This window comes from Emydura macquarii, unplaced genomic scaffold, assembly GCF_026122565.2.
Source record: "Emydura macquarii macquarii isolate MOO-44397 ecotype Brisbane River unplaced genomic scaffold, CSIRO-AGI_Emac_v2 contig_2205, whole genome shotgun sequence".
Lineage (NCBI taxonomy): Eukaryota > Metazoa > Chordata > Testudines > Chelidae > Emydura > Emydura macquarii.
In genome coordinates this window covers 9,037,767-9,050,662 of record NW_027132342.1, presented here as the reverse complement: position 1 = coordinate 9,050,662, position 12,896 = coordinate 9,037,767, and the positions used below count along the sequence as shown (strand labels likewise).

Below are 12,896 nucleotides of genomic sequence, written 5' to 3'. Positions count from 1 at the left end.
ATATACTGGAGGTATCGGAAGTCTCTCTCTCTCTCTCTCTCTCTCACTCACTCACTCACTCACTCACTCATATATATGTAAACTGCTCATTATCAAATAAATGCCTAATCTTTTTTAATCCTGTTACGCTCTTGGCCTCAATGATACCTTGTGGCAGTGAGCTCTACAGTTCAATTACATATTGTCATATAAAGTTTCTTTTTCAGTCTTAAATGTTCTGCTTTTCAATTTCATTGCATGACCCAGGACTTCTAGAGAAAAGGGTGGGAGGAGGTGGGAGATGCAGTATCTTAAACACCTGATCTACTCCTCTTCTGAAGTGAGTGAAAAAGTCCTGCACTTTTTGCAGAATTGTCTCCTTCGTCTCTAAGCAGCTAATAGAAACAAAGACACGTCTCCGTTTGCTGACTCTAACGGGCTTCCTGCAACCATTGTCGCCACAAGGGAGAAATTGCCCTCAATGCACCTTGGATCACTCTTTTTGTGGCTTAGCTAAGAAAAGCAAGAGTAGAGGACTTGTGGTGATATGTGCACTGTAACCCTATTTTAAAAGCAACTTGTAATTCATGGGTGGGATGACCTAGTCATGAATCTTGTGGCTTAGCTCATGCCAAAGCTGCAAGAATGAATATGGTGGTGTTCCACCTCCACCAGTGACCCCGACTTCCACCTGCTGTTTTTTCTGCATGGTTCTGGAAAACCACATTGACTTATGGTTGGGAAACAAAGTACTGGAAGGCTAGCATTCATATGTTGCTAGAGGTGAGGCTGATGTATAGTCTGTAGCATACCTTACAACTACCATACATGTGTCTGTGGGTAATGGAGTAGAGGGTATGCACTATTCGATTCCTAACTTTCAACTCCTTAGTGGTAGGAATGTTCTGTTGCCTGACCAGAACTGACACACAGTGTAGTGTGCTGGGGTATGAATTTTCCAGGTGTCCTCTTAATCTTAAAAGCTCTGACAAAGCAGAGTCTTTCTTTTTGTCATGAATAGCAGCATCTTTGTGGAAGCGCCCAGCTGGCTCAGGAGCCCTGGTGCTGGCTGAAAGACAAAATAAGAATGTCTTTAAAGTAAATGCTAGGTTAGCGGTATCCCTTTGAGCAATATCTTCCATGTGTCTGTAAATGTAGGTCAGTGTTAAGAACTACTTTGACGGTGTTCCTGGATAGCAGGAGTGTTTTTTTGTTTTTTGTTTTTTTAAAGGATATCACTTTCATGCTTACAGGAATTTTTAAAAATTTGCTTTTTAAATTGTGCACGTGGAGGGGGCGCTTACTCTTTAAACCAGAACTATAGAATAGCCATAGTTAGGTCAGTACTTGCATTTCCCAGTGATGCAGCATTGTACCAGAGCTTATGAAGAACTCTTATGTGAATTAATGCTCATGGGAAATGGATTTATTGATATGTTACTGTGCTGGGAGAAGGTGATCCCATTGACAGTTAAATTATTGATTAGCAAAAAGTACAGCCAGCTCCTCTGATCGGATGTCTATGCACAGCTAGCAGCACAAGCCTATTAAGATTTATTGGAGGAGAATAGCCATCCTGACAAATTCTGACCATAGCCATCCTGACAAAAGGTCTAGGAGTGGCGTGGAATGAAGACTTACTGGAGGCATCAGCTGTCACTTGGAAGAGCCAGTCACCCTTCTCCCATCGAAGGCAAAATGCCTTTTCTTTTGGCCCTGTGTTAGCCACCAGATAGAGGAGGAGGGTACAAGATGGGTTTCCATTCCTTGGTGCTCTTCTGCAGCTGCTGGAGGGATTTTATTTTGAAGAAAAACAATACTTGATACATACCCAGACTTCATGGTCTGCTCCTTCTGCTGGTTAGGCTAGAATTCAGGCCCATGCCACTGAGGATGGCAGTGGCTCTGTGGGTACATGCTGTGATGCTCTCCATTTTGTAAAATAAGTTGATTTAAATTAAAAGAGGCTGGTGAGTGCACGTCTAGCTGCTGCAGGAGGGGCAAAGGAAGGTATAAACTTCCCCTAATGGCATCAGAAAATACTCTAGCCAATGACTTCCACTAATCTTATTGGGAACTTTGTTCACCCCTTCCAATATGTGTACTAAAGGACTTTCTTCCAATTCTTCCTAGCCCTAGCTCTTCCAGTGTCTGATGTTAATATCTGAGTGCACTCTATTATAAACCACGGCTTCATATTCCTACCCCAAGGGAGGCAACTGTCATTGACCCATTTTACGGATAACCTTGTACAACCTGTTATCTTATTTCAGGCAGAGCTGTGACTAGACCACAGGTACATAATATGACAGACCCAAGTCTTGTTCTCTCAAACACATTGCCTTTCAGAGTGAATGTACCAAATTATGTGCCTGGCTATGCTACTTTATCCACTAATCACTAAAGCATTCTGTGCTCACAGAGCTGGGAATGGAACCCAGGAATCCTGATACCCACTGTTCTAGTGCTGTTCCACAAATAATTGTGTAACTGACTGGTAAAATGTTTCCATGCTCTGCTCCAGAGGCTGTCACATAAAAGATAATGAGCTAGTACTGCTATCATTTACAACTGTAGTTAAAGTAGGAGAGATCTGTGCTGTTGATCTGAAGGTCCTGTTGTCATGGGTCCAGACCTTGCTCATAAGCCATGTGGGGAAAAGTACAGGCAACCTCAGTTCTGGCCCTTCCTAATTTACAAATGCTTGACTCTAGGTAAGACTGTATATGTTGCATAACTTTTTGTATACAATGTATATCTAAAAGTAGCATTTGGATGCCTCATGGCATTGCTGAAGTACTACCAAGCCTTTCAACTTAGGTCATCAGTCTGAATCCAGCCCAGCTCGGTCGGGAAGTTGTTCCCATCTAATGAATGTTTGGTTGCCCCTGTGTGAGATGAGTGTGGTGGGCCTTGGTACCAGCTTTACTTGCCACCACACTTTGCACTAATTGGCAGATTGGAGGAGAGGCTAAGAACTGCAAGGACTATGAGGGAGCGTATTACTACTGTTACCCTTAGCTGAAGCCACCAGATTGAGGTTGAAGCTAGCAGACGGGGTCAACGGGTATATTTTTGTAAAGCTTCCTCTACTTCAGCCCTGTAGACAAACAGATGCCTTCTTTCACCAAGGATGTCAAGCTGATATCTTTCACCTGTACTAAATTTACACAACTTTTTAAACTGAAGACTAGGGCTATGTACAAATACCCTATAACAGAATTTCAATAAGATGTTACACAGGGAATTGCACAAAAGTTGGCCGCAATGTATAAACATCTGATTTTTTTCTCTTCTGAAGGATATATTTTTCTCCCTCTTAACAATAATGGAATGTAGAAGAGGTCCAGTTGCAAAGACATCCCTTGATGTGTCCTTGGATTAGTTAGCAGTAGAAAAGGTGGAACAAAGTTTATATCTATCTCCGGACTCTGCATCTCGAACTAGTAGAGTTGGGGAGGAGATGAAATGTGATGGCTCTTTAAAGTGATTAGCTGCTATTGACACAATTTGTCTAAATTTTTGCTTAGGCAATTTTGAACTATTTTGTTTGTCCCCTTCTCTGTAATGTGTTTTCTCTACATTTTGAGCTTTGAGGCTTGGAAGTGAGACTATACAATTCTCTCCAGATTGCATTGCTGCGGAGTTATTTGGACTTGCCAAATAGCAAGGTCCCTTGTTAAACTATCAAATAATCTTGAGAGGATTTTGTGTTGGAAACTATAAAAAGTATCAGCTTCGGAATATCTTATTTAAGTTTTGTTTATGCTTCATAATTGATCTGTGCTACCTATTTTAAAACAGTCTTAAATGTAAACATCTTCATTGAGGGTTTGCTGTGTCCCACTCGATCCTGCAGTGCTGTTTCTGAATCTCTAAGATCAAATTCACTTGCACATTACCAGGACTGCAATGAGGCGAACCTCGGAATATGACTTTTCTGCAGGCTTAAATTTTTCAGTGTGGAAATTTTTCAGGGGCAACCTGATGCTCTGAATGAATATTGAGGGTGCTCAGAAATTTGTAAGTTTGGCCCCACACAAATCCTCATTTGCAATAGCAAAAGAAATGCAGAAAGTGGCCAGTCACTTACAGTCAAGTATGTTTGCATAATTTAAAAAAAAAAATTGGCCTCTGAAGTTAGAGAGTCAGTTAACAAGCCCAGTTATTTTGTGTTGCATGTTTGCTGTTAAGATAGCCATAAGTTCTGCTTTCAAGTGGGGAAACTGCTATCAGATTGATGAAGCATGTATGCTGTGTATCTTTTCCTTTCTCCCAGGGTCTACACAGACCTTCAGCAAGTCCTCAACAACTTGAAACACCCACGTTTCACGTTTACTGAAGATGAGGGCGAAGCAGACATCCTCTACAACTTTTCCCACTTCAAAGATTACAGGTTACAGCTATTTCCTTGCAAGTATAGATTATCTAGTTGCCATATAAAAAGCTCTGTTCCATGGAGTGGTCTTTTTAAGTGACCTCCATCTCTGTCTTGTAGGAAACTAAGTGAAGAGAAGCCCCATGTGATGTTGAATCAGTTTCCATGTGAGAATCTCCTGACAGTCAAGGATTGCCTGGCATCTATATCTAGACGAGTTGGAGGGGCAGAAGGGCCAAAATGGCTGCCTCGTACTTTTAACCTTCACACAGAATTACCCCAGTTTATCAGCTATTTTCAGCAACGTGACAGGAGGTAGGCCCTGCTGCTGCTGCTGCTTCTTGTCTTGCAGTTTCCTAACCAACTTTCTCCAAGTACCAGCAGGTGCATGTTTTCGATTAAATTGATTACACAACTACTCTGCTGCCATTAATATGCACTACCTGCATTTCACTTATGTTTTATCTGAAAAGTGTGGGTGTTTTTTTTTTTTTTTTTTTTTTTTTTTCTTTTTAACTGCAAAATCTGTAATAGTGTGGAATCATGACTCCATTGAAATCAGTGGCAAAATTCCCACTGACTTCTGGCAAGGATTCCCCCCCATAGCACGTAACAAATGTACTGAGATTCACAACTTTTGCATGGGCAGATAGCTTTCTCTGTCAGAGCTTTTCAAGAAGTCCAGCCTCTTCAGATCTCTAGGTAATGGAAAGAGAGGAGAAGGTATGCTCTCCTGAGCTTGATAGATGTGTCTGGGTAAGGGATTCATCTCTGAATTGTTCAGTCCCCAAAGAGAAGATCTGTATGTTATGTAATTTTGGCTGGCTCGAAGGTGGCCATGGGGGATCTAATTTACAATTTTTAAAGCACCCAGATAGAATGTTTGCAAACTTTCTGATAGCCTGGTCAGAATGGTCTCTTGACCTAAAAACAAGCACTTATGAAGTCGTGGTATGTATGAAAAAAAGGGGATTTACCAGTGGAAGTATGGAAGGCCCTTACTGAAAAGGAAAGTGGGAGCCCCCAAAATCCTAGCTCATATCAGCAGTCCTTGGTTCTTGCACCCTCACCCACTACATCAAAAAGAACGCTTTTTATTTTATTGTAGGGGAGAAGACAATCACTGGATATGCAAACCATGGAACTTGGCCAGAAGCCTAGACACCCACATCACCAACAATCTTAACAACATCATCAGGCACAGGGAAAGCAGCCCGAAGGTTAGAGAAAGTGAGCTTCATGCTTGGTTTGAAGCAAGTTTTTGGAAATGTTTGTTCTTACAAAGAGCATAAAAAAATAATAGAAACAAGAGGGAAATTAATTTCCTTCTTCAAATTCATTTATTTCTTCATATATATGGTATATACAACCTCTTGAAGAAGGAATGGTATGTTTGTGAGCACGTAAACATTTAAGAGGGTGAACTCTTGATGATGGATTCAAATGGTAATCTCTTAGTATTGTGCAGTGCAATGTTAGAATATTTTTTCTATTTTTCTCATAACAGGCCATGTCTATTTCTTTATGACAGAAATAAAATTTGCCATGACAGTAATGAATGCTTAAATGTGTTGTGGCTTTTATGGCACTTGGTAAGAAATCTAAGTGGAAGATGAATTCTCACCTTCATGTAGGTACTGTTGGTTGTAAATATAAGTTATTGCTGCTTCCCTCAGGTGGATCATTTCTCCTAGCCTACACAAAATGCTTCTTCCATTAATGCATAACATGATTTTTTTATAGGAAGCCAACAGTGTATGGTCTTATATCAGAATGTCACATAAGCTTTATGTCCAGTCACTTAATAGAATATTGGACTGTATGCCTTTTTTGGAATTCAAACTTCAAAGAAGAAAATGCATGAAGAATTACAGTATCACTTTAGTTCAGAAAAAAACTGATAATATATAAAGTGAGACTGTTTGTTTATTTTTAATGGAATACTTTTTTTTTTTTTAAAGCAAAATCTGTTTAGTTTTTCTATAAAGTAGCCATTATTTCAAAAGCAGTCTTAGAGCTGTGTGTCTATACCAATAAACCAAAACTAAGCAGTGCATCGTTAAGATACAAAACAAAATGCTTTGACTCCCTATCAAGCATCTTGTAAACAAAAGGGAAAAAGTGTTTCTAACAACATAATTAGGATCCTAGGTATTATGGATCAGGACTAATGTGCTGCAGGACATTCTTAACTTTATGGCATCCCTTGGTAGGCTGCATGTAGCATTGATGGTGTCCCTTGTTGGCTGCCTTTGTTCCTCAACCCATACACTGAAGGCTCACCATCTCCTCTCCCTCTGTTTACTTTGTCCATTGGGAGCTCTGACACACCCCTGCTCTACCTGTATATATCTGAACACCAATTTGTGGGGTTGAGAGAACTGAGGCATTGGAGTAAAGGTAACTTCAGAGTATAAGCAATTATGCTGCTATTTGCATAGCCATATACTTGCATTGCAAATGAGGGCCTGAATTTTTTGGTGGTGAAAAGTACCGTCAGACAATGGGAAGATGCCTCAGATCATCTGAGGAGGAACAAATGTTGGATTAGATTTTATTAAAATGTTTATAATATAAACAGAATAAAATAGAAGATTTCAGTGGAATGAGGATGGATGTACTTTAGTTCTGTGTACTGACCTGATAAAAGAGAGTGCACTCAGACTACTCAGCTACAAACAAAGGCACGTTGGTAACGGTTGCTTATATCGAGAAACTTTTTTAAAAGGAAAACTGAGTTTTAATGTATGTTGATACAATATCTTGGACCATTCGAACCCACTGATTCTTGTTTCTTCTGTCACCTACTGTACATCTTCATTCCTTAGGGTTTAATTGTGTTCAATCTGTTTTTGTTTTAGGTAGTGTCTAAGTATATTGAAAGTCCAGTTTTGTTTCATCGGGAAGATGTGGGGATGGTTAAATTTGACATTCGTTACGTTGTGCTTCTGCGATCCATAAAGCCACTCAAGCTGTATGCTTACGATGTATTTTGGCTGCGGTTCTCAAATCGGTAATAACTTTTTTTCCCTAGGAGTGAAGGAATTAGCGGTGTTAAATTGTGATGCTTTGCTTTTCCAAGATCTTACAGAATTAACACTGTCTCTTTCCTTTATTTGTTAGTGCATTTTCACTTGATGACTTGGATGACTATGAGAAGCATTTTACTGTCATGAACTATGCTCCTGATATAACCTTAAAACAGGTAAACAAGTGATACATGAAAAGCAAATGTCTTCAGTCTATGAAGATACTGATCCTTTATCTGTGACTATCACCAGATGTCCTGATTCATACCCACCCAAACAAACTTGACAGGTTGTTCCTGCTCTGATGCAGCTATTTTCCCAGATTGGGGATCCAGAGGAAATAGTCATAGATTATGGCACAAATTTTACATCTCTAATCAAATTCCTATTCAAAAAAAGATATAAAAAGTGATAAAACAGCATTTTACTATTTTCAGACTGGTGGTTTAGTGCAGTGTTTTCACCACATAGTAAAAAGCACTGTCTGGTAGAAACAGGAACAATTGAAACAAATAGTTCTCATTTCTGCACTTTATATACAGTGAAATTCCCCAGGACCGTATTTGGAATTTGTACCATATATGTTTATAGATTCTGTAGCTCATACTCCCTTCCCCCCACTTTAAAATTAAAAAAAAAAAAAATCCTAGCTCATGGTGGAAATAATCCAGCAAACCAATTTCTAATGCCATTTACATTTATTTTAGGTTCACTGCGATGAATTTATTCCTCTGTTTGAGAAGCAGCATCCTGAATATTCCTGGAAAACTGTGCAAGTAAGTCACCAATCCATCTTATCCGTATAAGATGGTCACTAAATTTTTCCTTTAAGCAAAGGTGTTTTTCAAAAGTTTCATTTTTTTCTTGCCAAGTTAAACTTCACAAAGTACAGCAAATGTCTCTTTAGTGCAACAAAAGCCAGGAGTCCCAGAATTTTAAAGTCTACAAATACAAAATGCTCAGTTATCTGTGTTCCTATTATATTAGGGTTTTAAGTTGTTCTTCATGAAAAGTTGTCACGGTATACTGTGCTTGGGAACAAAATTGGTACTGATGGACACTGGAAGCAGAACACTATATATTTCCAAAATGCTACTGAACTTGCTGCATGACTGACGCCTACTTGCAGAATGGTGCATAAAATCTAAGCTTTCATTTAAAACACTAACTCGTCACAACCATGAAGGCTGGGAAAACCTGGATTGTAAACAGTCAGTGGCTGCAGTGATGCCCACATGAATCTGCATGAAGCCTAACACAGTAGTTCTCAACATGTGGACTGGCCCTTTCGTTTCAGTAGGTTGTTAACGCTATTATTGAAAGATGACAATTTAAATAACAGCAGTTCTCTTTGCTGACCTCAGCCCCAAACTGCTTCCCCAAGATAGGGAAATAATATCAAAATAAGTAAGAGCGTACTGTATTGATTGAGGTTTTTGTATTTGTTTTCATAGTTAGTCTCTTGCCTTTGTAGTCTGCAGCATTCTAACAAAACAGTGCTGCAGTGCTGAGGACCCTGTTACAGAATTTTGGTCCATCTTGCTGTGTAGTACCCAGGAGGTTGTTCAGAAGCGTGTGTATGCACACCCTAGCCATTCTGGCATAGCAAATGGAAATGAGTACTTTACCAAGTATGCATTTATGGTTACTGCTCTTGAGATGAGGTTGCTATGAGGTTGGATAGTTCAGAGCCTACATTTGGATGCCTTGGCGATTTTTTTACTAGAAGAAAACAGGGCAAATAAATAGTTTAAAAATCTAATATCTCTGTATTTATAATTCAGACCCTTAGCCAAATTTGTTGAACTTAATTTTTCCCTTTTGGGTTGAACTTTCAATTGCTGCTCCACACTAACTCTTAATCTTCAGAAGTTTGGAATTCCATGTTATCAAAGCTTAATATAAAGGCAGAGACCCCTTACTGTCCTGCCACCCCAAAAGTGCAATAACATTGCCAATTCCTTAATTGCCAAGATATGTTTTAACTCTAGATCTGTACGGAAGCTTCAAATACGATGACTCCATAAATGAAAATGGAAAATAGAGGGTGGTAACTTACTTACTCATGTTTTTTAGTTGATTTTAGTAGCACTACTCACATAAGTAAAGCTATTCAGGGTATAAGAGTGGCTATAGGATAAGTCTTAAAATTACACAAAGAAAAATCTGTTTTAAACAGTGGGGGACAAAGTATCCTTCAAGGAGTATTCTGGGCAAAGTACCAAGAATTAGCCTTTTTTTTTTTTTTTTTTTAAACATTTACAGGTGGTGTATTTCATTCTGGGGCATGGATGTTAAAAACTGCATGTACTCTAACTCCTTTACATCCCTTTATTTTGCCTTAATAGTGTATCCAGAAATGTCAGCACAGTGTGTTCATATTGGAAATTGATCTGTTTTTTTTAATATTTGGAATCTTCTTAGTATGTTTGTAAAATGGTGAGAGAAAAGTGGATTGATTCGACTGGATGCCAAAACTTCTGAGCTGCAGCTGTTGGTATTCACAGAACATCTTTTTTTCCTCTTTAATTTGCACTCCACCCACTGAGGAGGAGTCACAGGTGTAGTGGTGTACAAAATGACCTAGACATGGATTCAATTCCAGCATTGTAATACTTTTATTTCTGTAGTATGTGTAGTAATGAGGTCAATTCTGGGTGCTCACCACTTGCAAAAATCAGACCCGTTATTAGGTGCATAAATATAGATCTAGAAGCTTTATTTCAGGCCTCTATTTTTGGAAATATTGGATGTGGGTGGGTGTAAGGAACAAATATCTAATTACACCTGGAGAAACTTAACCCCTTTTACTGAAATGCTGAAGGTTCTTGTTATCTGCAGGCTGGTGTCATTTAAAATGTTTGATATGACTCATAAATGAAACTTTCACCTACAAAAATGAGCACACTTTTATAGGGTTCTTGCAACTATTCGTATTTTATTCAGAAACTGTCTTCTCTTTGGCAATAGGCAGAGATTTTTAAGGCATTTGCTGAATTATTCCAAGCTGCTTCAGCTAAACCTGCACCATTTGGCCTCTGTGATTATCCGTCATCACGAGCAGTATATGCCATTGACCTGATGCTTAAGTGGGATACTACTAGAGATGGTAAGATGCTTCTCTTCCTCAAAAGACTGAACTTATTCTTTCTCAGTTTGTTTTTAAAACTTGTTTCTTTGCTCTAAAATGTTGCTGTTTTTAAAAAAAAAAAAAAAAAAAAGTAGAGTGGACTCCATGATATTTATACTTTAACAGACTGTTGGGTTTGCATACATGTGAGGATGGAATCTGGTCTCCTTGTTAATAATAATATTGGACATCCATCTGTCTAATTCTTTACTGGCTCCATTCTGCCATTGCTTTCGCTATTATGATGTGAACAGTTGAAGACAGGTGTGCATAAAGCTTCGCAGCTACCTGTTAATTCTAACAACGAGCACTCTTTCCTATAATGGTGGTGCTCCACCTGTACAAGGAGAACAGTCTTTACTAAAAGTAATTATAATAAGCCCCAGGGTTTAATTAGTTCACCTATAATGTCAATATCAGGCGGGAAAGAGAATCTATGTTTTGTCTTTGTCTTTATTTGTACAAAAGGCATTTTTCTTAATTTTCAAACATTACTGCAATTCAAAAGGAAAAACTCAACCTCCTAACCTTATTTTAGGTGTGAGAGGAAGTAGATAGCTAAGTGAGGGGAGTTCTGTAGGCTGTGTTCTACAGGAGATCATGCTAGATGATCACCATTCACAATGGTCTCTTCTGGCTTTGGAATCTGTAAGTGGGAGGTGAGAGATTTTGTGCTACAGCTGAGGAACCGAGCTCTGTAGTACCAGCTGAACTAGAGAGAACGATAGAGCAATACAAGCAGCAAAGGAGGTTTGGTGCCTAGAAGTAAAGGGAGCAGCAGTTTTTTATGGCAGGTGCATCTCAAAGTTGTGTTAAAACAAGAGAGACCCACTAATTCTGATCTAGCTAAATCAGTGCAACTTTCTCATATGGACAAGGCCTCAGATTAGGGTATTCGCCTCAAGAATGGGTTTGGTGTCTTGCTATCTCCTACTGCTGGCCTCAAAAAACCCCCCTCTTGGTATGTAGGAGTTGGCCATCTTCAGCCTCTTTCTATGGTCTTGGCTACAACAAAGGGAGGTGACTTCCAGCATCTTGTATATACCTTATATTAAAATGTACTGTTTGTTTCTCTCTTTAGGGAAAAGAACTATGCAGCCTCAGATCCTGGAAGTAAACTTCAATCCTGACTGTGATAGAGCCTGCAAATACCACCCTACTTTTTTTAATGATGTCTTCAGCACCCTATTTCTAGATGAAACAGATAATTGTCATGTGACAGACATTGTCTAGTCCTGAAGGCTCAACTTGGTTATTTGTTTCCTTTACATATATCCTTAACAGCAATATTTATATTTCAGTTCTATGAGCTTCTTGTACAACTATTTTCCTATAATGGTAATGAAGAAAAACTACAATCAGATGAATATACTTGTAATCAGTAGTCTGCATTTTCTTTTCTTGCTTAGTTCTGTATCACCAACTTGTATTGACTTAAATGTCATCTTTTGCTAAATATGGAAGCCGACAAAAGTACAATAGTAACTGGAGCAATCAGCTGTTGTTTCTCAGATAGCCTAATACATCTTACTTGCAAAGAGTGTAGTGTTGTACAACTTTCCTGTGTCTGCATTAGAATAATAATTTACTGTATCAAGATGTTTGAGGTCATGCATCATTTCCTCCTTTCCGTGTAATACCACTGTCTTCCAAGCACTAAAATGCTTTATTCCACAAACTGCTGTGAAGCAACTAACTTTAAGTTTGCATCTGGTAACTCCAATGAGCAAACATTTATGAAGCTTGTTTGTAATAAAGTTGTAAAAATACAACAATATTCAAGTTAGTGTTTTTTCAGTTAAAGGTTCATAGCTGCTGTCATCTTTTTAAAGTTGAGTGAGGGCTATGAATATATCCCAGTCTGGTAGTTCTGAGCTGTCCCGCGTGCACTCTGATGCTGAAATTAGATGGAAAAAATAGCTCCTCTGTCACATATCAAACAATTCATTCCTTTCGCACTGCAGTTTGGGTTGAATATCGGGTAAAATTCTCACTGAATTCAGTGGGAGCCTTGGCTAACTAAGGACATCAGGATTTGATCTCAGATAGCAAAAGGGAGTAATTAATGAAGAACTTCAGAACAATTAGTTAATTGTAATGGCCCCTAAGCCATCCCCTATGATGTCCCCCATTAAGAGAAAAATATCTTTTGCCAAAGGTCTGAAAAGTAAAAAATATTTTATTTTGAGTAAATAGTGCAAGAACAAAGAATCCTTTTCATCTTTGTCAACGTTTGGATCAAGTGTTATGGCTCAGAATTTCACCCCTTGCTAAGCAATACTGCCCAAATTAAACTCTGTGCGCGCGCTCAGGGACAGTGAGTTTGCATTAGTATTATGCTGCTTCTTCGAGTATTTGTACATGTCCGTTCCATGTTAGG

General features: G+C 38.8%; 1 protein-coding gene across 3 annotated transcripts in view; it reads left to right on the top strand.

The window, feature by feature from the left end:
• The window catches only part of TTLL12 (tubulin tyrosine ligase like 12), a 40,292-nt gene extending 28,001 nt beyond the window's left edge, over window positions 1-12,291 (top strand). For all 3 annotated transcript variants that reach the window (XM_067559331.1, XM_067559334.1, XM_067559332.1), the window contains exons 7-14: window positions 4,259-4,375; window positions 4,478-4,672; window positions 5,466-5,577; window positions 7,219-7,370; window positions 7,481-7,562; window positions 8,094-8,162; window positions 10,357-10,495; window positions 11,598-12,291. In XM_067559331.1, the coding sequence (XP_067415432.1) occupies window positions 4,259-4,375; window positions 4,478-4,672; window positions 5,466-5,577; window positions 7,219-7,370; window positions 7,481-7,562; window positions 8,094-8,162; window positions 10,357-10,495; window positions 11,598-11,749 (1,018 nt within the window). In that variant the 3' untranslated portion in view covers window positions 11,750-12,291. The remainder of the gene's footprint in view (window positions 1-4,258; window positions 4,376-4,477; window positions 4,673-5,465; window positions 5,578-7,218; window positions 7,371-7,480; window positions 7,563-8,093; window positions 8,163-10,356; window positions 10,496-11,597) is intronic.
• The last annotated feature ends 605 nt before the right edge of the window (window positions 12,292-12,896 follow it).